General features: G+C 39.3%; 1 protein-coding gene across 3 annotated transcripts in view; it reads right to left on the reverse strand.

The window, feature by feature from the left end:
* The window catches only part of LOC130914337 (mannosyl-oligosaccharide 1,2-alpha-mannosidase IC-like), a 383071-nt gene that overhangs the window by 102932 nt on the left and 253211 nt on the right, over nt 1-26928 (reverse strand). For all 3 annotated transcript variants that reach the window (XM_057833414.1, XM_057833415.1, XM_057833416.1), the window contains 2 exons: nt 10311-10426; nt 455-535 (listed from right to left, as the gene is read on the reverse strand). In XM_057833414.1, coding sequence (XP_057689397.1) covers nt 455-535; nt 10311-10426 — 197 coding nt within the window. The remainder of the gene's footprint in view (nt 1-454; nt 536-10310; nt 10427-26928) is intronic.

Consider the following 26928-nt stretch of genomic DNA (forward strand, 5'->3'; position numbering starts at 1 on the left):
TCATGGTTGAGGTTTACCCATGTTGACAATTACAGGCCTCTCTAATATTTTCAAGTGGGAGATCTTGCACAATTAGTGGTTGACTAAATACTTATTTGCCCCACTGTAAGTAAAATAACATGGATTAGCCCTTTGTTATTATCAACACAATGTATACTTAACTTTCTCAGCCTACGGAATCTCACTAACCTCATTGCTAGCTCAAACGTGACAGCACAAGACAGATACCACAATATCCAATCCACCCGAAGTAAAGCAGGTGAAAAACTAGTCAACATTGAATCCATCTTTTGAAAAAAACCACACACACTCACACTCGTACTGTACTGTCACACACTTCCCGGGAAGTCTTTTCATCCGTCAAACTTTGGACCACGGAAAAAAAGAGGAGGAAACGGATCTCGGCGGGCGGGAGTGCGGCGGGATAACACCACAAGACATCTATTCATCTTACCTCCTCTCCCGTCAGATAGTACGCCGACAGCAGCCCGCCGACGTAACGGATGTTCACCTCAAAGAGCGACGCTTCGCCATTCTGCGGAACGAGAGCGGAGAAACGTCACTTGTCAGCCTCGTCAGCTTTGGAGGTGACATTCAAGCGTGAAAGCAGATGATCATTAATAATGTCATCAATCAAACTAACTTGTAGGCTTTTTCGAGTCCTAATGTTTATATTTAGATAGCAATCATGTTAGATTTGCATTGTCATTAAGTCGACAGAGAAATGACAAAAATGTAATGCTGGCAGCTGGTTTGATACGTGCGCTGACATCAGTCAACGCGTTGTGAGTAAAATAGGAGCAAAATCTGTCAAAACATGGCAAGAGGATGATTTTTATGGGTAAAAATTATGTAATAATGTCACATTTCGACACATACAGTAAGAAACTGAACTGAAAAGTTTCAGTTGAAAAAAAAACTTTTGACTTGAAATTTTTGTAAGCTACTAATTAAAAACAAGCATCTACCGTAATTTTCGGAGTATAAGGCGCACCTGACTATAAGCCGGCACCCACCAAATTTGACATGAAAACGGCATTTGTTCATAGATAAGCCATACTGCACAATAAGCCGCAGCTATCCTCACTGTATTAACCCTCAATTGCCAAATGTATCACATTTGATACACCTAAAATTTCATGATTTTGAGACTAATTCAGAATTTTGACATTTCTTTTTGATTAAAAAAAAAAACAAAAAAATGATGGATGCAAGTCATCACATGCATCTGCAGGTTCCATGAAAAAAACAAACAGAATTTAGCAAGGGTTATAGACATCTGAGTGCTTATTACACATTCATTTTTACTTTTCTTTTTAAAAATTTGAAAAAAACTAGGGCTGCCAAAATTATCGCGTTAACGGGCGGTAATTAATTTTTATAATTAATCACGTTAAAATATTTGACGCAATTAGCGTACATGCCCCGCTCACACGGATTTAAATGACAGTATCGTGCAATGCCCACTTGTTAATTGTGTTTTATGGAGTTTTGCCGCCCTCTGCTGGCGCTTGGGTGCAACTGATTTTATAGGCTTCAGCAGCCATGAGCATTGTGTAAGTAATTATTGACATCAACAATGACGGGCTACTAGTTAATTTTTTTATTGAAAAGTTTACAAATGTTATTAAAACGAAAACATTAAGAGGGGTTTTAATATAATATTTCTATAACTTATACTAACATTTATCTTTTAAGAACTACAAGTCTTTCTATCCATGGATCGCTTTAACAGAATGTTAATAATGTTAATGCCATCTTGTTGATTTATTGTTATAATAAACAAATACAGTCCTTATGTACCGTATGTTGAATGTATATATCCATCTTGTGTCTTATCTTTCCATTCCAACAATAATTTACAGAAAAATATGGCATATTTTATAGATGGTTTGAATTGCGATTAATTACAATTAATTAATTTTTAAGCTGTAATTAACTCGATTAAAATTTTTAATCGTTTGACAGCCCTAAAAAAACATTTCATCAGGACCTTATTTTTCAAATTTTGGGATTCTCTGATAATTGCTTCATATTGCTGGCATTAATGGGATATTGATACCAAAAGATACAGTGCCTGGCTAACTTGCATAGCAACAGTCTGGTAGCTTAAATGCTATATAATGTTAATGTTTACAACACTTGGCTAACTTGAATAGCAACAGTCGGGTAGCTTAAACACTATATAATGTTAATGTTTACAACAATCAGCTAACTTGCATAGCAAAAGTTTGCTAGCTTAAATGCTATAGCCTATAATGCAATTTTTTACAACTATTGGCTAACTTGCTTAGCGACAGTCTGGTATCTTAAAATCTATATAATGCTAATGTTTACCACAATCAGCTAACTTGCCTAGTAAAAGTCCGCTAGCTTAAATGCTATATAATGCTAATGTTTACAACAACTGGCTAACTTGCATATAAACAGTCTGGTACCATAAATACTATATAATGCTAATGTTTACAACAATTGCCTAACTTGCATAGCAACAGTCTGGTAGCTTAAATGCTATATAATGTTAATGTTTACAACACTTGGCTAACTTGAATAGCAACAGACTGGTAGCTTAAACACTATATAATGTTAATGTTTACAACAATCAGCTAACTTGCATAGCAAAAGTTCGCTAGCTTAAATGCTATATAATGCTAATGTTTACAAGTATTGGCTAACTTGCTTAGCGACAGTCTGGTATCTTAAAATCTATATAATGCTAATGTTTACAACAATGAGCTAACGTGCCTAGTAAAAGTCCGCTCACTTAAATGCTATATAATGCTAATGTTTACCAGATTGTTTATGGTGCTCACCATAAAGACAAATACTGTAATTTTCTGTATTTTCCACTAATTTAAAAAAAAAAAAAAAAAATCTAATTTTTATTTTATAAATCATATCAATTACATATTTTTCTAGAATACAATCTAGAAATGAAAAATAGTTTTACATACTTAATTTCCATGTAGCATTTATTGTGCAAACTGTAAATCTGACTTATCGTCAATTATGATTGATTTTTTTTTCACGTTTTAATTTTGTTCATCTACTTTATTACAATATTTTTTCCCACGTTTAATTGAATTGAAAATTAACAATACATTTGGAAGAATTTTCTTTTTCCCTATGATAAAATCGAATCAATTTACCTTTATCAAATTAATAATGATTTAATGTTTCCATATATTTTAATTCATAATTTATTCAGCCTACTTAAATATGATAAAATATCATTAATTATATCATTTTTAATTCATTTCTTTGGCTTTTATATCCACAGAAAAAAAAACGTATATAGTAATAATTCAATTCTGCTGCATCTCATTAACTGATACGGGTAAACGGGAGATTGACACCCTGACCCTGCAGTTAAATACTATCGACAAAATGCAACCCTAGGAGGGGCAACGCTTAGATTTATGCTTCTTATTCAGGATGAAAGTGCTGACTGATTAAAAAAGAACAGAAATCAATGCGCTTTCATTTTTCAGGCCATCACTTGCTTTGATGCGGTTCATGGCGAAACCTTGTGCAACAAGCATAAACACAAAAAAACTGTGAAGAAGAAAAAGAAGAAAACACAACACTAATGACATCAGTCTCTTGGAATTTTTGGTGTGTGCAGCTAGTGGAAGAAACAAGGCAAAACAATTCCTTGTTCCCGTTCCTGCTCACAATGCACATGTTGACAAGTTCATTAGTGGCGGCGGAACAAGTAAACACTCATGATGCGTGCAAACGTTTGTATCTTGGAGAAGATTGATATACAGGACGTCCGCCATTTAGTTTGAAGCAATGTTGTTTGGGATTATACAATGTATTTCATTACTTTTATCTTTTATTCTTAAGGTTTAAAAGCAATAAAAGAAACGTAAAATTAAACAAAATTTGTTTTGTACAACGCAACATCGTAACACAGCAGAATCGGAAGTGAACTTCGCATGCAGGAGAATGTTACGTTAGCTGTCGTGGTAAGCTAATGGTACGATAGTGTCATGCTAGCATGAAAATTTTGTAATATGGAAATCGTTTGCATTTTAATGTGCTTTTTTTTCCCCGAAAGGAAACATGATTACGCGAGGTGAAGCGTACACAATTCTGTCAATGTGAGGTGAGTAAGCCATTATTATGTAAATCACCTGTAGTTAGATATGTTGACATTAGGCATGTGCCGGTATGAGATTTTGACGGTACGATAACCGTGAGCAAAAATACTGCGGTATCACGGTATTGCAATTATAGCTCCAAAATTTTGAGATGTATGGGTTTTAAAAAAAATAAATAAAAAAAAAAAAAATAAAAAAACTTTTTTCCATTGAACAGGTTTTTTTTTTCCAGAACATATATGCAAATTGGAACATGAATATAATGTGAAAATAAATTAATGTGAAAATAAATAAATTAACAAAAAAAAACAAATATTTTATATAAAATTAAAATAAATAGAACCTAGACTATACCCACAGCCACAGCTCAAGTTGCTCAATATTAGAGCAAGAACAAAATAATTGCTATAAAAAACTAAAAATACTTCTAAATAAAATTAAAAATATATACTGTATGACTTTTTTTGAGGGGGAGAAGCTGAAGTTTCGCCATTTTCAGCCACTGTGTCAACTTTCTTCTACATGATGTCATGCCTTTGTGTTAAAAAAGAACAAAGAATTCATAAGTTAATAAGTTAGTTAAAAATGTATAAGTTAGTTAAAATGTAAATATTGTTGAGGAAAGGTTTCATCTAAAACAAAAAGTGAGGAGTAAGACCTCCTTTCGCAATTAGCGATCTTTAACGCGATCCTTTTTTTTTTTTTTTTTTTTTCCCCCCTTCATTCAAGCATGTTTCTCACTCAGCGGCTGTGAGACATAAAACATCGACGAAGCTTCGCTCCCAGCTTAGCCTAGGCTAACATTCATCTTTGTAAGTTTTAGTTAGTTTGTATATTGAATTTGAAAGGAAAATGTATGTTTTGTTTTTGGCGACCTTTTTCATGGTGCTACTGCTATCCTGTTGAACCTACTCACATGTGGAAAAATACAATTGTATAACGTTTTAAATGTATTCATTTGCATATTTCACCACGATTTGAGAGCTCAATAAATTGAAGAAAAGTACGCATTGTGTTTGGAGGGTTTGTTTTTGGGTTTGCTGGCTGTTTAGCAGAATAGAGTCACTAACACTCACGGCAACAAACAGGGGAAGGGTGAGCGCTGCCGCACCAAGCCACTTCGGCTGCATTTTGGCACATGAAAAATAACGAATACCGTACTGAGGTATGACGGAAAATTTTAGTGGTTTTGAAACCGCGACGTTTTCACACCACGGTAAACCGTGAAACCGGTAACCGGCACATGTCTAGTTGACATTCTATTCTATGATAACTGATCGCTAATCCTGGGCCAACAATCTAATTTACCTAAGGGGCCGTTTACATGGTGACTCTCCGAGAATACGAAAAATTTCAAATGTGCATTTATATGGGCCCGTCTCCATTCGAACAATGCCAAAATTCTGCATGAAAACGATGTAGTATTCATTCCAGGCCCTTGGGGGCAGTGCAAATTTACAAGGCGACAGCGAATGATGCACTTTAACCCCACCAAGCTCGTCAGCCCGGAAAAAAAATATGCCCGCCCACTCGAAAGAATGGCATTTTTCTTTTGTTCAAAAAGGCACAAAAATGGAAACATTCAACATATTTCATTCAAAAATATTATTAAAACAGTAAATTAAAGCCGACATTCCGCCATATTTGCTGTTTTTAATGTTTAGTAGCACCGCTGCGCACGCCCAATGTGACGTGTAGGAGTGCTTACGTTATCGGCGTGGTCTCGCGCCGCGGGAGCTTTTGATGTGCATGCGGAGCAAGCCCTCCTCAATCCCCCGCAATCGAATTCTTCCACTTTGGAGGCAGGATTCAGAATTTTTCGTCTTCGCCGACAACATATGCACGCGAGACCATTGCGCTACTCAGTCATTGCGTCTTGGTGTCGCAGAGTCGCCATGTAAACTGCCCCTAAGTGTGTCTAATTGGACCTATTCATGAGTTAACCCACTCAGACATGTGGTAGTCCTGCAGAAAAGTGGAAATACTGCGCGGGGGCTATGCCTTAGCCCGGGCACCGCCCTCGCCAATCGGGGGGGAGGAGCGTGCACGGCACACCCCTTGCAGCTCCGGCAAAGAGGCCACTGTCACCCCCGATATCCAGGGCAGTCCACCAGACCATCCGTGCCCCCAACACCACTCCTCAAGGAAAGGAGGAAGGGATATGCCTCCGCCCCTCACGGCCCGCCCATTTGGACGCCCCAGCTACCACTGCAACCCCCCAACCGACTCGGCACATCACGGGACCCTCATTGCTGCCATGCCTGGGGCAGGAGAGAATCCCCACCTGATAGGGGTGACACCTCCATTGCAGCTCCAGCAAAGGGGCCACCGTTATCCAGGGCGCTCCCTCAGACCATCCTCGCCCCCAACAACCAACTCTCAGGAAAAGGACGAGGGGATATGCCTCCGCCCCGAATGGCTCACCCAACCGGACCCCCCAGCCATTAACGCTGCACACCACAGGACTCCCATGGTCCACTTGGCCCAGGGCAGGAGCAGATCCCCATCTGGAAGGAGTGACACTCCGATGTCCCTTCAGCATCTGGCTGGCGATCTGCGCAGGGGCCCAAGGAGGATTCCCGAGTACAAAGGGGAGAGAAGGGCAGAAGTGGGAGAATGCCAAGAGGCCGCCGCAGAGTGGAACAAGACCAGAGCACCCCCCCACCACCGACAGTCCAGACAAAGAGAAGGCCCCACCTCAGCAGCCCCACCATACAGAAAAGTGTGGGACCCACCTAACGCTGTATTCCTGAAGCTGCCAGGTCCCGACTGGTTGTTACATTTATAATTACTAAAGCATCCAATGGGGCATCACAATACAATCAGCCATAATATGGTAAATCCCCGACTGTATATATCATTAGTGCTGCAACGATTAATCGATTAACTTGAATAAATCGATTAGAAAAAAAGCTTCGAATCAAATTTTGCTGCTTCAAGTATTCGGTTAATTAAAGTGACGCTGTAATGGTTTGGTTTGAACGCGTTTGCATTTAGTTTTATTAATTTGGGTGGATACACTGCCCTCTAATGGCAACAGTGAATATGACATGTCATTTAACATGGCTGAGTTCAGCTTCTCCCTGTTAAGACCAACATAAAGTAGGTTTTTGTTTGAGCTAATGTTTTTTGTAATGCATTCAGAATTTTGTTTATTGGTATATTTTACTGTTTTTTGTGGAAATATGTGTTTGAACAATTTGTTACGCAAGTTAGCCAATTGTTCTCTTGTTGTATTTATAGCCTCATTTATTTATTTATTTTTATACCGCTTGCGGCTAAGCTCAGGAATTTGAATTGATTTAAATGGATTAATCATCATGACCATTTATTTAAATTAAAGTGCAATTCTGTATAGTTTGAAAAAACACCTTATTTGCATTTACTGCTCTTTTGAAACTGCAATCTTAGCAAGTCTTTGTTTTACATCTCCTAAAATGTATTCTGTAACGCATTAAATGTTCCTAATCCGATTACCGTAATTTTGAGACTAAAAGCTGCTACTTTTTTCCTTCATTTTGATTCCTGCGGTTTATAATCCAGTGCAGCTTACTTGATTTTTTTGGGTTAATAGGTAACACTTTATTTGATAGCGACGTCATAAGACTGTTATAAGACTGTCATAATTATGACATGAACCTATCATGATCATTACTGAATGCGTATGACAGATGTTATTAAGTTTCATCCAGCAAATTATGTTACAAACTCCATTTATGTCCAACCTGGATCTTTTACATGCATTCAAAAGAGATAATTTGCCGGACAATACTGAAGGACATCTTTTACAAGCATTCATTAATGCTCATAACAGTGTCATGTCACAATTAGGATTGTCTAATGATTGAGTTATGGCGTCACTGTCATTAAACGTTTTACCAAATATCATAACTAGCAATTAATGAAACAACTGGAAGAGTACCTGAAGAAATAATTAGCACGGAACATTAATTTTGATTGTTATTTACATCTGTAGTGCTGCAATGCATGCCAAGAGGCAGTCATACTGATTGCAGCTAATACCGTAATTTTCGGACTATAAAAAAACTACTTTTTTCCCCTCATTTAGAATCCTGCGGCTTAAAGTCCAGTGTGGCTTATTTATTGATTTAATAGGTTAATAGGTAACAATTTCTTTGACAGCAGTGTGATAAGACTGCCATAAGTCCCTCATAATTGTGACATGACACTATCATGGGAATTAATGACATTATGAATTATGTCACTAACTCCATTTATGTCCAGCTCGGATCTTGACATCAATTCAAAACTGAGATAAAGTGTTACCAAATACCATAACTAGCAATTAATGAAACAACTGGGACAGTAACTGAAGAAATAATTAGCACAGAACAAAAGTTTGATTGTTATTTACATCTGTAGCACTGCAATGCATGTTAGGAGGCATGTTGGACATCAACAGTGTTGACAGCAGGTGAAAGCAGAGGTTGACTGTCTCCCTCAAGGGATCAGTTATGGCGAAATGAAGCTTCTTGATGGTGGTTCATTTGGCCTCATGACAGTCGTATGATGCCACTGTCAGTTAACTCATTTGCTGCCAAAAACGTATGAATACATTCTATTTTTAATTGTGTCAGTGTCCCAAAGACATATTTATACGTCTTTTACGTTTTTGTTTTTTTTTTTCTACAAGAGGCATCTCCGGGTTCTGACTCAATTTAGCTCCAAAGCACATAGCTGAAAATCAATTTCAAAGCAATAAAACTGGCCACTGGATGGGAGTAGCGCATTTGGCAAGACCCGCAACCCGATTCAATGGAATGAACGGCTGGCCGCACGGCCGGGGCGCCGGCGGAAGACGACCGAATGGACGTCCAGAATGCCAAGCGGCGGACGACTGAGCAGAACACCCGTGAGGACGCCCGGGATGCCAGGCGCTGGACGACCAAGCAGAACGACTGGGACCACCAGTGCAGAGGACGATGCCGATGAGACCGTGCTGCTCGCCGAGCAGAGACAGACGGCGATGAGGGAAAGGTTTACCCCAGCTGTCGCGGCCACAACAGCGTCATCTCTCAGTTAGTTATGTGTAAATTAACTGTTACTTTGCTATCAAAAGCTCTGTTTGTCTTGTTTTTTATGTTATTTTGTAAAAGGAAAACATTATTCAGATGTTTGGGATGTAACTAAAGCAAAAAAATAGCTGTGTTGAAGTAAATTATGTTTGAAATGTAAGCTTTCACAAAAAGCTCAATTTCTGTTTTTTCATCAGAAATTGGAAAATTGCTCAAACTAAGCTATTTTCTAATGCTGATTTCTAAAGAATGGAAAAAGATGAATTTACTTTTTTCCCTGCTGATAGAAATCTAATCTTTCTTTTGGTCGGTTCCATGATTATATAGCAATAGAACAGAATTTTCTGTGGGCCTTGCAAAATCAGTCAAAATCCAGTAAAACGGCCGGGAGCGAAGGACCTTGCTCCAGTGAAAATGGCTGGGAGTGAATGAGTCAAGTGTCATCTGGCAAATTATGTTACCTACTCCATTTATGTCCATCTTGGATCTTTTACATCCATTTAAAAGTGAGATAATTTGCCGGATAACACTAAATGACATCTGTTATAAGCATTCATTGATGCTCATAACAGTGTCATGTCATAATTATGATTGTGTAATGACAGTCTTATGGCGCCAATGTCAAATAAAGTGTTACCAAATACCATAACTAGCAATTAATGAAACAACTGGAACAGTAACTGAAAATTTACTTCACACAGAACATAACTTTTGATTGTTATTTACATCTGTAGCCCTGCAATGCATGCTAGGAGGCATGTTGGACAATAACAGTGTTGACAGCAGGTGAAAGCAGAGGTTGACTGTCTCTCCCAAGGGAACAGTGATGGCCAAATTAAGCTTCTTGAAGAAATGTTTTGCAGCCAACTGGTTCAAAAATTCATTGTGGTTCATTTGGTCTTATGGCAGGCGTATGATGCCGCTGTCAATTAAAGTGTTTCCGGTTAATATCTTTTGGTGTAAATATCCCATAATACAGTGAGAAGAGCTGTGGCTTATAGTCCAGTGTGGCATATCTATGAACCAATGCTGTTTTCGTGTCAAATTTGGTGGGTGGCGGCTTATAGTCAGGTGCTCCTTATAGTGCAAAAATAACGGTAATCGGGACAACAGTTTTTTTTTTCAGTAACCGCAAACATTTACTTTAGTTTTAATTTAGCAGTCTTACCGAGGTTAAGTCAAGGCTGTTTCGGACCCACTCCTTGGCATCATTGTACTCATCCAACAGTCCCATAATGTAGAGCGTGTCCAGCGAGTCGATGATGGATGCTCCTCTCAGGCCACCTGGAAGCACAGCAGACAACGTTAGCAAGTGTCGGCCCGCCGTGATTTATGAGCGTCAGCGCCGTAGCTGCCTAATGCTCGTTGCGGGAGAAACATTTATGACATTCATATTTGGAGACGAATGAATAAAATATACAAGGTCATCATTTCAGCAAAGCGACTAGACATAAATAGTGATGAATAATACATGTTGACACCAAACTTGATATGCAGTTCCTGAAACGGTCAGTTTAGTTCATTTGAACGAAATGGGTTTGCTTTCACTCAGTGGTCGCCATTGGCGGCCCTAGTTGTCCAACCTTTTTTAAGTGGGAGGGAGCGAGTAATTGCTGAGAGCTTGTGAAAGCGATTTCAAGGAGTTTTGGGTGACTTTAGAGACATAATGATTTAGAAACCATTGTAAGTGTGAATTTTTGTCCTTTTTTATGAAGTCAATTTAAGATATTTTCATAATGAAACTTCTTCAAACTGTGATGGAACTTTTTTATTTAAAAAAAACATCAAATATTTGAAATCTTTTAAGATTGTGATTTGAACAGTAAAACAAAAATGTAAAAAAATAAACCATAAATGATATAACAATGCAATATATTGCAAATTATAGGTAAATTATCATGAAAAAAATATTTTAAAATGTGATTTGAGTAGAAAAACTAATTTAAAAACAACAGCTTTGATGTTAAAGGGAACCATGGTTAATAAGACTTGTAGTTCTTAAGTGTTAGTATGAGTAATAATTAGGGCTGTAAAAATTATCGCGTTAACGGGCGGTAATTAATTTTTTAAATAAATCACGTTAAAATATTTGACGCAATTAACGCACAAATGTCCCGCTCAAAGAGATTAAAATGACAGCACAGGTAAATGTGTACCTGGTGTGTTTTGTGGAGTTTTGGCGCCCTCTGCTGGCGCTTGGGTGCGACTGATTTTATAGGCTTCAGCACACATGAGCATTGTGTAAGTAATTATTGACATCAACAATGGCGGGCTACGAGTTTATTTTTTGATTGAAAATTTTACAAATTTTATTAAAACGAAAACATTAAGAGGGGTTTTAATATATACAGGTAATTTCTATAACTTGTACTAACATTTATTTTTTAAGAACTACAAGTCTTTTTATCCATGGATCGCTTTAACAGAATGTTCATAATGGTAATGCCATCTTGTTGATTTATTGTTATAATAAACAAATACAGTACTTATGTACCGTATGTTGAATGGATATATCCATCTTGTGTCTTAGCTTTCCATTCCAACAATAATTTACAGAAAAATATGGCATATTTGATAGATGGTTTGAATTTCGATTAATTGCGATTAATCACGATTAATTTTTAAGCTGTAATTAACTCCATTAAAAATTGTAATCGTTTGACACCCCTAGTAATAATGCATAGTAATAATTTGATATTTAAACATCTCTTTATGTTTTCGTTTATATAAAATTTGTAAAATTAGTTAAGCTAGTAGGCCGCCATTGTTGTTGACACAGCAATGCACTGTGGGCGATGACGTCAACGGGCAGTGCTGCTGGGCTTTCAGAGTATTCTCTAGTGACATAAACATGTCATCTGTTCAACCCATTCAATTTGAACCCGGGAGGAACATTGAGCAGGACAGCATTGTCGATATTTCACAAAAATAAGCAGCAAAAGCTAAATGAACAGGAAAGACTGGATGAGGCAAGCGTAGACAAAACTGGTGTTGTGCCAAAATATCCTACACACTGTCGCTGCATGCAGGCAGCGTTCAAGTCCACACTGTTTAATAACATTAAACACCAGAAATGCCGTGAGTGACTTGACCCAATCAAAGTGGTCTGGGTCAAATGACCCACTGCCTTTCTTGTGTTTTAACTAACACCACAAGGACCATGTTATTTTTTTTCTACATCGATAATTTGTGTATTTTTTTTTTTCAAACTACTGTAATTTTCGGACTATAAGGCGCATAACCTGCGACCCACCAAATTTTACATGAAAACGGCATTTGTTCAAGATTAAGCTGCACTGGACTATTAAGCCACAGCTGACATATGGCTATTTACACCAAAATCTATTAACCGGTAATGCTATATTTGACAGTGGCATCATAAGAGTGTCATAAGATCAAATGAACCACCATGAAGCTTTGAACCAATTAGCTGCAAAGCTTCATTGCGTCAAAAAGCTTCATTTGGCCATCACTGCTTCTTTGGGGGAGACAATCAACATCTGCTGCCACCTGCTGTCAACACGGTTGTTGTCCAACATGTCTCCTAACATGCATTGCAGTGCTACAGATGTAAATAACAATCAAACTCATGTTCTGTGCTAATTATTTCTTCACTTACTGTTCCAGTTGTTTCATTAATTGCTAGTTATGGTATTTGGTAACACTTTATCTCAGTTTTGAAAGGATGTCAAGATCCGAGCTGGACATAAATGCAGTTAGTGAAATAATTCATAATGTGATTAATGCTCATGATAGTGTCATGTCACAAATATGAGGGACTTATGGCAGTCTTATGATGCCGCTGTCAAAGAAAGTGTTACCTACTAACCCATAGAACTCAATAAATAAGCCACACTGGACTTTAAGCCGCAGGATTCAAAGTGAGGGAAAAAAGTAGCGGATTATAGTCCGAAAATTACGGTATTAGCTGCAATCAGTAACAAGTCTTTAGATGAAAACCAACAAATTTATTATGGTCCGCGAATACGGAAGCAAGCAGACAGCAATAACAGGGATTGCGTAACAGGGTTTATTGAACATACAAACATATGATCGTGAAAAGGGAGACAAAACAATGGTCTGTGACAGTAAGTCGGGATCAAATTTAAAAAAATAAATAAACGAGGGAAAACCGCGGTGAGAGGCAGAAGAACGAAAAAACCAAGGCGAGGATGCAACTCGCAACGAAGGGGTCAAGAACGCAAACTGTTAAATGGCAATAAGTCAATATCTCAGCAAGCCGCCTAGGATCATTTTAGAAACACTACATCACACAATGTCGGGAACTCATCCCACAGCTCTGTAACAAAACAATCTGACCAGCAGCATAATGAGACAAAATCATGCCCGTCGTCATACTAGCTTCGCTTACTAGCTAGCACAGCTATTCTCCCAGTCCAGGCCAACAGCGTCACCACTCCCAGAGTGCATTGAACATGTAAAACACGGCGCCCGCCAAAGGTCGAAACATGTACTAAATATTATAGATTTAGAATAGAATAGAATAGAATAGAATAGAATAGAATAGAATAGAATAGAATAGGTCTTTATTTTCATTGTCAACAAGAACATTGTGAACAACAAAACTGGACGTGGCACTCCAGTATAAACATATGTATTTGATGAATAAAATAAATAAATAGAAAAATATTTATGCTCTTGAGCTAAAAATAATATATGAAAAATAAACTCTAAATGATATAAAAACGCGATGTATTGCAATTTATAATTATCATAAAAAATGATTTTTTAATATGGTTTTAGTAGAAAAACGAAAAAAGAAAATAGCTTTAAACTGTGATGTTAAATAAAAAAAAAACCATTAAAAAGTAATGCCCCCCCCCAAAAAAAAAATTGTGTGAAAATAATAATAATAATCATAACAATAATAATAATAATCCATTTTAATCCAATTAAATTTATAGTTTAGGAACTAATATAAAACTAAAGCTTTTTTTTTTTTTTTTTTTTTTTTTTAATGAAAAAAAAAAATAAAAATTTTAATTAATATAACCAGTGAGTTACTTCATCCTGAAGAAAAATGAAATTAAAATGAATAAGTCTTAATTGTTGCTCTTTATATTAAAATTAAAATATCAAAATATACATTAAACTGGAATTTGATTTATTTCTAATTATATGAACAGACATTTCATGTAAAATGTCTTTGAAAAGTGATTTCATCTAAATCCCGTTGAAAAAACAATTTCAAAAATGCAATTAAATAAATAATAATAATCAAACAAAATTTCTAAAAACGTTTTCAACTATCCGCTGCCATTCTCTCCCACTCCAAATTAAATCTAGTGCCGTCAATGGTAGCTTCAGTGGTAACACGATCATTCACTTCGACCCTTCGAGTTCAATGCTAGCGAACCAGCTAATGCTGCTTCCTTTTCAGCTCCCAAGTGCTTATTTGCCAACAAAGCACTTGGAACTCTCGTGAGGTCCAAACAAGACGTGTGGAAAATTCCAGATAGTTTAAAAAAAACACAACCCGAAAGTGAAGAAGATTGATTGAGCGCCAGGCCACACAGAGCAGATCAATCCATCAACGTTTGTTCTCGGGGGCGCCCACGAGAGCCAGTAGCGCCTTTCTTTTCGCAGTCCTTTGACATGAATGGACAGGACGCCCACGGGACTGACCCCGGCTAATAAATGTCCGCTCTGCGATGTTTGCAAGTGCTGTGATAAACTCGCACAAGTGCAGAATTATCCCTTCTGCACATCACTGTTAATTAAATTGAGTAGGGTTGTCAAAAGTATCGATACTCTGTTATTTAATTATTTTGTATTGTTTTGTACTGTATGTTTATGGGGTAAATTTTACTGTATATTACATTGTACTGTATATTTATGGGGTAAATTTTATTTTGCACTACACTTGATTTGAGTTGTCCCTCCCCCCATCAGATGCAAATTTATATTAAAAAAAATAAGTCAATTGTTTGTGCTACATTTGTGCTGTAAAACATTTTTGTGATTTAGCATGTGACAGTTACTCGTTTCAAGGTTCACCGTGGTATGAAAACGTCACGTTCAATTTTCCGTCATACTGTTGTTTGATATTAGCTATTTTTTAAGTCCCAAAAATGCAGCAAGAAATGGATTGGAGCGGCAGTGCTCAACCCTCCTCCCTTTTAGCTGTGTCGCCCAGTTGAAGCTTGGGACCGTGTGCTTTGGTCAGATGAGACCAAGATTGAGCTTTTTGGAACCAAACACTCTAAGTGGGTCCGGCGTGCCACGAAAGATGCGCATGCTGAAAAGCACCTCATACCCACTGTGAAGTATGGGGGTGGGTCAGTGATGCTGTGGGGCTGTTTCGCTTCCAAAGGCCCTGGGAACCTTGTTAGGGTGCAGGGTATCATGAATGCTTTGAAATACCAGGACATTTTAAATCAAAATCTGTTTCCCTCTGCCCGAAAGCTGAGGATGGGTCGTCACTGGGTCTCTCAGCAAGACTATGACCCTAAACATATCGCCAAAGCTACACAGAAATGGTTAACCAGACACAAAATCGAGCTCCTCCCATGGCCAGCTCAGTCCCCAGACCTTGTTTTGTTGGCAAAAGCGGGTTGTACAAAGTATTAACACCAGGGGTGCTAATAATTGTGACACACATTATTTGATGTCAAATAATTATCTCTTTATGTGGGATTTTTTCCCCACTGAATAAATGCACTTGTATTGAAGGTTGGATTTTTCTCTTTTTTTCCATTAAAGTGCCTGTGACATGAAAAAGCATGTTTATTTCATAATACACGCGGTATTTTATGCCCCTGAATGATATGGGCCGCTTGGATGTGTGTGGAAGCGATCGCTATTTTTTTGTTTTGTTTTAATCCCGCGCCATGAAAATGAGTGACTTCCGGCTTCGGTCTTGCATTGAGGAGGAGGGCGCTGTGATGTGTACGGTAGAAGACGTCCTCTTCACGCTACAGTGTACTGTTGTGTATGATGACGAAGGATTCAGCTGATTTTGCGGATTAATACGTTTATTTTTTGCATCACACCAGCCAAACGGCTGCAGAAAAATCATTCTGTATGAGGGAGAGGCGTATGTATGGGGTCAGATTAGTCTCCATAAATATAAGGATATTTACTGTGGGACCATTGGATTTACGAGGAAGTGAGTAAACATCTTGTTTTGTATTATGTCTAATACGAATACAGCGATTACAAAGTAAACACTACAAACTTCCTTTAAATGAAGGACTACTTACATTTGATCATTGATAGGCATGTAAAAAGCTCTCCTAATGCTCATTAGCAGCAGCACGTTAGCTGCACAACAACTCCAGCCACCCTCCTCCGGGGAACGAACTGCAAATTGCTCTCCGCCGGGCGGTTTGCTGATCCGCGAAGGCAATCGGCAATCGAGTCGTCATGTCAAATAATCCAGCATAGTTATGTGTGATTTTCCGCTTCGAAGACTTTGAAACATCACTCGGTTCGGGTTAGCATGTCGGCTAGCTGTAACGCCTTCTGGTTTGTTTACATTCTCCGAAGCCGGGGAAGGGAAATGACATATGTCCGATTTAGGTGTCATAAAATATCGTTCGGGAGGTGCGACAGAAAAGGTGAAGTCGACAGTTTTGACCATTATGGAGTAATTTTGCCATGTCGTCCTGAATAAATGCATTTTTATTATTTCATATTCCATTCAGCACAAGACTGTTATTTGTCATGACCATGCCATTTATTTAGCAATTGGGGAAAATACTTGGATAAAAAGAATATCCTGTAAAAATATTGAAGTAAAGAGACAGAAACAATGACATTTTGCCGCTCTCTTCGTCGTGTTTTCCTCGTTGTGAATAGTTCCCTCTCGACAGGCTGACTGGTCCTTCTCAAGCCATTTATATAGCTATTGGGGAAAATACTTGGATAAAAAGAATATCCGGTAAAAATATTGAAGTAAAGAGACAGAAACAGTGACATTTTGCCGCTCTCTTCGTCGCGTTTTCCTCGTTGTGAATAGTTCCCCCTCGACGGGCTGACTGGTCCTTCTCAAGCCATTTATATAGCTATTGGGGAAAATACTTGGATAAAAAGAATATGCTGTAAAAATATTGAAGTAAAGAGACAGAAACAATGACATTTTGTCGCTCTCTTCGTCGTGTTTTCCTCGTTGTGAATAGTTCCCCCTCGACGGGCTGACTGGTCCTTCTCAAGCCATTTATATAGCTATTGGGGAAAAATACTTGGATAAAAAGAATATCCTGTAAAAATATTGCAGTAGAGAGACTGAAACAATGACATTTTGCGGCTCTCTTCGTCGCGTTTTCCTCGTTCTGAATAATTCCCCCTCAATGGGCTGAATAGTAAAACCGATGAGCCCAGTCTACTGCTGACGTCATCCACCTGTTGGGGACGCTAAAGCCCTATAATGGTAGGCGTGGCTAACCGGCAGATTAAAAGACTAATTTCTCGTCATCTGCGCTTTGCTAAATTGTTGTATATAGTCGAATCGTCTCAAAATATGATTCTAATTCACATAATAATGCCATTTAAGACTTTTTTTCTCGTGTCATATGCTCTTTAAGGTCCCATATTATTTGAATTTAAAAAAATTATCAGAAGCTCAAAAACACATCTTAACCTGGGGTGCCAATAATTATGGAGGGCACTGTAGGCCCCCAATTGATCGGTCCTGCGCCCCGTGTCCCGTCAATATATTATGAAGTCTATGGTTTAGTTTAGTCTATTATCTTATTTTTAGGACTATAAGTCGCAGTTTTTTTTCATAGTTTGGCTGGGGGTGCGACTTATACTCAGGAGCGACTTATGTGTGAAATTATTAACACATTATGATATTATTTCACATGTTATTTTGGTGTTTTGGAGTGACACTGATGGTTTGGTAATGTTCTTCATGCTAACATTACCGTAATTTCCCGAATATAAGGCACACCGGTGTATAACACGCACCCCAAATTTACTTGTAAAATCTAGGGAAAATTATTATACCCGTTTATAACACGCACCCTAATTTTAGCACCAATAAAGAGAAGAATACAAGAAAACAGAGCTCGTGTACAGATACACAAATGTCATTTTACTGCCTGGTGAAACACAGCACAAGCTGAACTTTTTGGCCACAATGAAAAACGATATGTTTGGCGTAAAAGCAACACAGCCAAACATATCGTTTTGCATTGTGGCCAAAAAGTTCCAATTTTGGTTTCATCTGACCAGAGCACCTTCTTCCACATGTTTGGTGTGTCTCCCAGGTGGCTTGTGGCAAACTTTAAACGAGACTTTTTATGGACATCTTTGAGAAATGGCTTTCTTCTTTCCACTCTTCCATAAAGGCCAGATTTGTGCAGTGTACTTTTGCAAGGCACTGTAACAGTGTCTGCTTTAACTCATTCACTACCAGCCATTTTCACCGGTGCAACCCCCTTCGCTCCCGGCCGTTTTAGTGGATTTTGCAAGGCCCACAAAAAATGCTGTTCTATTGCAATTACACTGCCAATGGGAAAACCCATTGGCAGTGTATCAAATACTTGTTCTCCCCACTGTTAACATGGAACCCACGAAAAGAAAAACCCTTCTTTCAGCAGGAAAAAAAAAAAGTTCATATCTTTTTCCATTCATTAGAAATCAGCATTAGAAAATGGCTTAGTTTGAGAAATTTTCCAATTTCTGATGAAAAAACAGAGAAATTTTTTGTAAAAGCATACATTTCAGAATTAACTTTGACTTCAACACAGCTATTTTTTGCTTTTGTGACATCCCAAACATCTGAATAATGTCTTCCTTCTACAAAATAACATAAACAACAAGACAAATCGAACTTTTGATAGCAAAGTAACAATTTATTTACACATAACTAAACTATTGAACTGAGAGATGGCGCAGTTGTGGCAGCGACAGCCGGTGTAAACTTTTCCCTCATCGCCGCCTGTCTCATCAAGATGGATATTTTTGAGTCTCATTTTGTGTTGACCACTGCCTCCTGGCGGAGTTCACCTGGGGAATTGTGTGGGGCGTGTTGTGTTCCTGGGGGGGAACTGGTTTGGCCATGCACGTTTCCGGCTGAATCCCGGGACATTTGAGGGTAGCGGGGGACGCGAGCGGTCGAGGGGCTCTGCTCGGCGAGCAGCACTGACTCAACGGCATCGTCCGCTGCACTGGTGGTCCCCGTCGTTCTGCTCAGTCGTTCAGCGCCTGGCATCCCGGGCGTCCTCCCGGTTGTTCTGCTCGGTCGTCTGCCGCCTGGCATCCTGGATGTCCACCTGGTCGTCGCACTTGGTCGTTTGTCGCCTGGCGTCCCGGACGTCCTCCCTGTCGTCCTGCTCGGACTTCGCTCGCTTGGTGTCCGAGACGTCCTCCTGGTCATCCATTCGGTCGTCTTCCGCCGGCGCCCCGGCTGTGCGGCATGGCCTTTGGTTCCGTTTAATCGGGTTGCGGGTCTTACCAAATGCGCTACTGCCCTCCAGTGGCCAGTTTTATTGCTTTGAAATCGATTTTCAGCTTTGTGCTTTGGAGCTAAATTGAATCAGAACACAGAGATGTCTTGTGTAAAAAAAAAAAAAAAAGTAAAAGACCTTTAAATGCGTCTTTGGGACACTGAAACAATTAAAAATAGAACATATTTATTCATTTTTGGGAGCAAATGATTTAATTAAAACCACCCAAACATTCATAAGTTTTCATATTTCAATGAGGATAGTACGCAAACAATGACAGAGAGGGGAAAAATAAGTAAGTAAACCATCACATTTAATATTTTGTGCCCCTCCCCCCCCTTTGGCAGCAATAACTTCAACCATACGCTTCCTGTAGCTGCACATCAGTGTGGCACATCGATCAGGACTAATTTTGGCCAATTCTTCTCGACAAAACTGCTGTAGTTCAGTCAGATTCCTGGGATGTTTGGCATGAATCGCTGTCTTTAGGTTATGCCACAGCATCTCAATGGGGTTCAAGTATGGATTTTACTTGGCCACTCCAGAACGTGTATTTTGTTATTCTGAAACCATTCTGAAGTTAATTTGCTTCTGTGTTTTGGATCATTGTCTTGTTGCAGCATCCATCCTCTTTTTGTCTTCAACTGTCTGAAAGACGGCCTCAAGGTTTTCCTGCAAAACATCCTGATAAACTTTTGAATTCATTCTTCCATTAATGATGGCAAGTTGTCCAGGCCCTGGGGTAGCAAAACAGCCCCAAATCATGATGCTCCCTCCACCATGCTTCACGGTGGGGATGAGATATTCATGTTGGTGATCCGTTCCATTTTTCCTCCACACATGACGTTATGTGTTACTCCCAAAAAAATTCAACTTTAGCTTCATCAGTCCACAAAATATTTTGCCAAAACTTCTGTGGAGTGTCCAAGTGCCTTTTTGCGAACATTAAACGAGCAACAATGTTTTTCTTAGACAGCAGTGGCTTCCTCCGTTGAGTCCTCCTATAAACACCATTCTTGGCCATAGTTTTATATATAGATTTTGGACTGTGCCAGTGATTTCTGTAAGTAATTAGCAGACACTTCATGGTTCTTTTTTACCTCTCTGAGTATTCTGAGCTGAGTTTTCCTGCAAAACATCTTGATGAACTTTTGAATTCATTCTTTCATTAATGATTGCAAGTTGTCCAGGCCCTGAAGCAACAAAAGAGCCCCAAATCATGATGCTCCTTCCACTATGCTTCACGTTTGGGATAAGGTGTCTATGTTGGTGAGCTGTTCCATTTTTCCTCCACACATGGCGTTGTGTGTTACTGCCAAACAATTCAACTTTGTTTTTCTCAGTTCACACAATCTTTTGCCACAACTTCTGTGGAGTGTCCAAGTACCTTTTTGAAAACATTTAACGAGCAACAATGTTTTTTTTTTTTTCTAGACAGCAGTGTCTTCGTCCGTGGAGTCCTCCCATGAACACCATTCTTGGCCATAGTTTTATATATAGTTGATGTGTGCACATAGATATTGGACTGTGCCAGTGTTTTCTGTAAGTCTTTAGAAGACACTCTATGGTTATTATTATTATTTTTTTTTACCTCTCTGAGTATCCTGCGCTGAACTCTTGCCATCATCTTTGGTGGACGGCCACTCCTTGGGAGAGAAGCAACATTGCCAAACTCTCAATTTATAGAAAACTATTGATTGATGAACATCCAGACTTTTAGAGATGGTGTTGTATCCTTTCCATCCAAGCTTTATACAAATCCACAATCCCCGATCGCGGGTCTTCAGACAGCTCTTTTCCCCGAGCCATCGTGCACATCAGACAATGCTTCTCATCAAGACAATTCTCACCAGGTGTGTGTTTTATTGTGGGCAGGGTAGCTTTAAACCACTCATCAGTGTTTGGGCACACACTTGACTTGAATTGTTTGGTAAAAATTGGTTTCAATTGCTTTTTAAGTCTCCTTAGGTAGAGGGTTCACTTACTTATTTTCCCCCCTTCTGTCATAGTTTGCATGCTATCCTCATTAAAATATGAAAACTTATTAATGTTTGGGTGGTTTTAGGTAAAGCAGACAGTGTTTTTTCATCTGTGTGATTTTGACAAAAATCATCACATTTTACAGTGATTTTATGCAGAAATGTTAGAAATTCCAAAAGGTTCAGACACTTTTTCATACTTCGGTATATTGAAAAGGTGATATATCGCGATACTTTGTAGCCCAAAAGGTTGTCGATATGCTGCCACCAAGTATCAATATGCAGTATTGTTTTAAAAGGAACCACGGAAAGAAAGACTTGTAGTTCTTAATAGATAATTTTTAGTATGATTTATAGTAATTTGATATTCAAACCCCTCTTAACGTTTTCCTTTTTCATAACATTTTAAAAATTAGTTGAAAGAGAAGGTTGCATTTGCTCTTGATGACGCAATGCACGCTTGGGGTGATGACACGGTTGGACTGGAATGGGAGATTTGCAGTGTTAGCTAGCAAGCGAAGCTAGTATGACGACTGGCATGATTTTGTCACATTCTGCTTCTGGTCAGATTGTTATGTCACAGAGGTGTGGAATGAATTCCCAACGTCGTACCTATATTCAATCCCAGCCCATCAGCAGTGTCTTTAAACCTATGCTAGGCGGCAGCAGGTCAATATCTTGGCAAGCCGCCTAGGATCGGTTTAAAGAAACTGCTGTTGAGCTGGACCCTAGTTGTTAGTGTCGAAAATGTTTGCAGGCAACAGCTAAAATTAATTGACCTTTTAGTTCCAAAATTTTTGTATGGTATTTTACCACCTTTGACTGATGAGCACTTTGACATTTCTCACTCTAGATCGCAGTTTTCCCAGTCGATCTTCAGCGTCCGCCCCCCATACACGTTTTCTGAATAGCAAGCAGCTTAACGTCTCCGACGCGGCGCTGACTCATCGACGCACTAACCCCGCTCCCGTGATGCCAGGCGCCATTAGCGCTAACAAGACGCCCATTGCCCCCGCCAATGATAATTGGATGGTGGCAACCGCTGGCAACCAGGTGGCGCGATAAGTGCGAATCCAGGCATCTGCATCAATTAACATCACCCGCAACACCAAAACGCTTGATTTACCTGGTGAAGGCATCTGTTACATGATGCTCGCACATCTCAATCAGCAAATTACAATTTAACATTCCCAGACAGTTGATTAGGTCATCCTTTGCAATCAGGACAAGAGCTGTACCAGAGGAAAAAATAGATGAAAATGCTCATTTTGGGAGAATTTCATGAACATTATTATGTACAAAAAGTTTTTGTTTTCAGAAATCAGTACTATTAGTTAATCCATGTGTGTTGTGTAGGGGTGTGACGATATATCATTTGAACGAGTAAGCCTGGCAGCGAATGAATGAATGTTAATTTGCTGCCAGCCCTGCTAGTTCAAATGAATTGGACGTCTATCCCCGTCAATGGCAGACAATGATTTAGAGAAGGTACTTATAACGTAGCTAAGAGTTGTTTGTCTTTGCACGTGTGGATAAGATGGCGTCACTTGACGACATCAGTGATTGATGGTGTTGACGGCGGTGGTCTAATGTGTCCCGCCGCTGACCGCGACTTGACAGCTGTGATGAATGAACACGTGGCGAAGGCGTGTTGCCTTCAGGGATGCCATTTTTTGCCTTTTGATGTTCACATGTCAAATGCACACTTTTATTTTTCATTAGACGAAACCAAAGGAAAAGTCACTAACATTTTGAGGTGTAAATTCTATATCCGAAAAATAGACACAAAGTGAATGAAAATTGACGCCATTGACGATAGACATTTAAACCGGGAGGATCGGCTTTGAATTCACGTCTTTCCATGCCGTTAACAGTGCTAGACGTCAAATTCCTTTTGACTGTTTGGGGCGAATAGGCATAATTTCCCCCAACTCTATGAAATTGGTGCCTCTTCAGTCGCAAATTTACAGTGCCTTGCAAAAGTATTCGGCCCCCTTGAATCTTGCAACCTTTCGCCACATTTCAGGCTTCAAACATAAAGATATGAAAATTATTTTTTTTGTCAAGAATCAACAACAAGTGGGACACAATCGTGAAGTGGAACAACATTTATTGGATAATTTAAACTTTTTTAACAAATAAACTGAAAAGTGGGGCGTGCAATATTATTCGGCCCTTTTACTTTCAGTGCAGCAAACTGACTCCAGAAGTTCAGTGAGGATCTCTGAATGATCCGATGTTGTCCTAAATGACCGATGATGATAAATAGAATCCACCTGTGTGTAATCAAGTCTCCGTATAAATGCACCTGCTCTGTGATAGTCTCAGGGTTCTGTTTAAAGTGCAGAGAGCATTATGAAAACCAAGGAACACACCAGGCAGGTCCGAGATACTGTTGTGGAGAAGTTTAAAGCCGGATTTGGATACAAAAAGATTTCCCAAGCTTTAAACATCTCAAGGAGCACTGTGCAAGCCATCATATTGAAATGGAAGGAGCATCAGACCACTGCAAATCTACCAAGACCCGGCCGTCCTTCCAAACTTTCTTCTCAAACAAGGAGAAAACTGATCAGAGATGCAGCCAAGAGGCCCATGATCACTCTGGATGAACTGCAGAGATCTACAGCTGAGGTGGGAGAGTCTGTCCATAGGACAACAATCAGTCGTACACTGCACAAATCTGGCCTTTATGGAAGAGTGGCAAGAAGAAAGCCATTTCTCAAAGATATCCATAAAAAGTCTCGTTTAAAGTTTGCCACAAGCCACCTGGGAGACACACCAAACATGTGGAAGAAGGTGCTCTGGTCAGATGAAACTAAAATTGAACTTTTTGGCCACAATGCAAAACGATATGTTTGGCGTAAAAGCAACACAGCTCATCACCCTGAACACACCATCCCCACTGTCAAACATGGTGGTGGCAGCATCATGGTTTGGGTCTGCTTTTCTTCAGCAGGGACAGGGAAGATGGTTAAAATTGACGGGAAGATGGATGCAAGGCAAGGCAAGGCAAATTTATTTATATAGCACAATTCAGCCAAATACAGGAACATTCTGGAAGAAAACCTGTTGGTATCTGCACAAGACCTGAGACTGGGACGGAGATTTATCTTCCAACAGGACAATGATCCAAAACATAAAGCCAAATCTACAATGGAATGGTTCAAAAATAAACGTATCCAGGTGTTAGAATGGCCAAGTCAAAGTCCAGACCTGAATCCAATCGAGAATCTGTGGAAAGAGCTGAAGACTGCTGTTCACAAACACTCTCCATCCAACCTCACTGAGCTCGAACTGTTTTGCAAGGAAGAATGGGCAAGAATGTCAGTCTCTCGATGTGCAAAATTGATAGAAACATACCCTAAGCGACTTGCAGCTGTAATTGGAGCAAAAGGTGGCGTTACAAAGTATTAACGCAAGGGGGCCGAATAATATTGCACGCCCCACTTTTCAGTTTTTTATTTGTTAAAAAAGTTTAAATTATCCAATAAATTTTCTTCCACTTCATGATTGTGTCCCACTTGTTGTTGATTCTTGACAAAAAATTAAAATTTTATATCTTTATGTTTGAAGCCTGAAATGTGGCGAAAGGTTGCAAGGTTCAAGGGGGCCGAATACTTTTGCAAGGCACTGTATTTCATCTGTGTGATTTTGACAAAGATCAGATGACATTTGATCGTGATTTTATGCAGAAATGTGAGAAATTCCAAAAGGTTCAGATACTTTTTCATACCACTGTATTATCACACCCCTAGTTGTGTCTTATACGATGGATATTCACCTTTTTCGCCATCAATGAGTAAAACCATTGCATTTGATAACATGCCTAAATCTAAAAATTCAATGAACAAGTATCCAGCAGAAGTAGTTATTGTCATTTAAATCAGGTAGATGTAAATCCTCCAGAATGAAAGCCAGAGAGCTGTCTATGGGTGACGAACAAGCACCTGTGGGCTTGAGGAAACTCAAACACAAGCAACAACAACCAACTGGAATGCTTGAAAGAATCTTTTTCAACAATGATCCCAAGAATGCTCTCAATGTTGCTCGGTTCAGAGTGAGTGACCCAAATGGACCGCGGTTATACTTCAATCACAGTCATTGATTTCCGGCCACTTTGAGTTTAAATAAGTGGTGACACCATGTACTAAGATACATCAAGTGATTAGTGGAGTGTTTCCAGTCGAGCCTTTTACATCGTCTTTATCTCAACTTTCACTTTAGACCGTAGCTTCATTAGCATCCCGTAGACTTAAGCGAACGCCGAACAGCCCCCCGACCAGCCGATCGATGCGTGATCAAACACCGAAGCGCATCTCGCACACATTAACTTAATCAAAGGCTGATACCGAATGCAAAACGGCCGAGACTAGATTAGAGCTGGCGTTTCAGACCCGACGTACCTCAATCTAATCGTCTAATTTGGCGCCCGGGGAAAGAGCGGCGAGCGTGTCAGGATGGCTGATATGACAGCTTCTCAGATGAGATTACACTGTGTTATCGAACGCTCGCATCCTTCTCCGCTATCCGTAAGCCTCCCGCACATCGATCACACATACTCCCTGGCGGTGGGTAGCGACGGTCAGAATGCATCTGATGCTTTGTCAAGCCGCAAAATCTGACAGGAGGTAAAAGCCGGAAGATCTGATTAGTGTAAAAAGACTAAAAGGCGGCAGTAAGCCCTTAGAGTGTAGATTTTGAGCAAAATGGCAGTCTTTCTAGGTCTTTTCAGGCGTGGATTCTGAAGATCTTTTTGTGTTGACCCACAATGACAAGGTATGACGATTACATTTCATGTTGCCAGGTGTAACCGCCTATTTTTAGGTGGATTCTGAAAGCAAATGTAGTAAGATCGCAACTGGAGAGTCGTTGTTCAGATTGGCAGCAAAAAAAAACAGATTGCAACTGGATGGCTCTTTTGTAGCATGAGCATTCACAAACAGTGTTGTTTTCGTCAACGATGGCGATAACGAAAATATTTCGTCAACGAACACTTTTTTCATGACGATGATGAGACGATAATAAGCTAAAAACGTGTTTTGGGGGACTAAAACATAACAAGATGAATGCCAGATTTTGTCTGACGAGACGAAAATGCGCCATCGTTTCTGTCACATGTTCACAAGTATTTAGTCAACCACTAATTGTGCAAGTTCTCCCACTTGAAAATATTAGAGAGGCCTGTAATTGTCAACATCGGTAAACCTCAACCATGAGAGACAGAATGTGGGAAAAAAAAACAGAAAATCACATTGTTTGATTTTTAAAGAATTTATTTGCAAATCATGGTGGAAAATAAGTATTTGGTCAATAACGGAGGCCAAACGTTTTCTGTAACTCTTCACAAGCTTTTCACACACTGTTGCTGGTATTTTGGCCCATTCCTCCATGC

This window comes from Corythoichthys intestinalis, chromosome 4 (genome assembly GCF_030265065.1).
Source record: "Corythoichthys intestinalis isolate RoL2023-P3 chromosome 4, ASM3026506v1, whole genome shotgun sequence".
NCBI lineage: Eukaryota > Metazoa > Chordata > Actinopteri > Syngnathiformes > Syngnathidae > Corythoichthys > Corythoichthys intestinalis.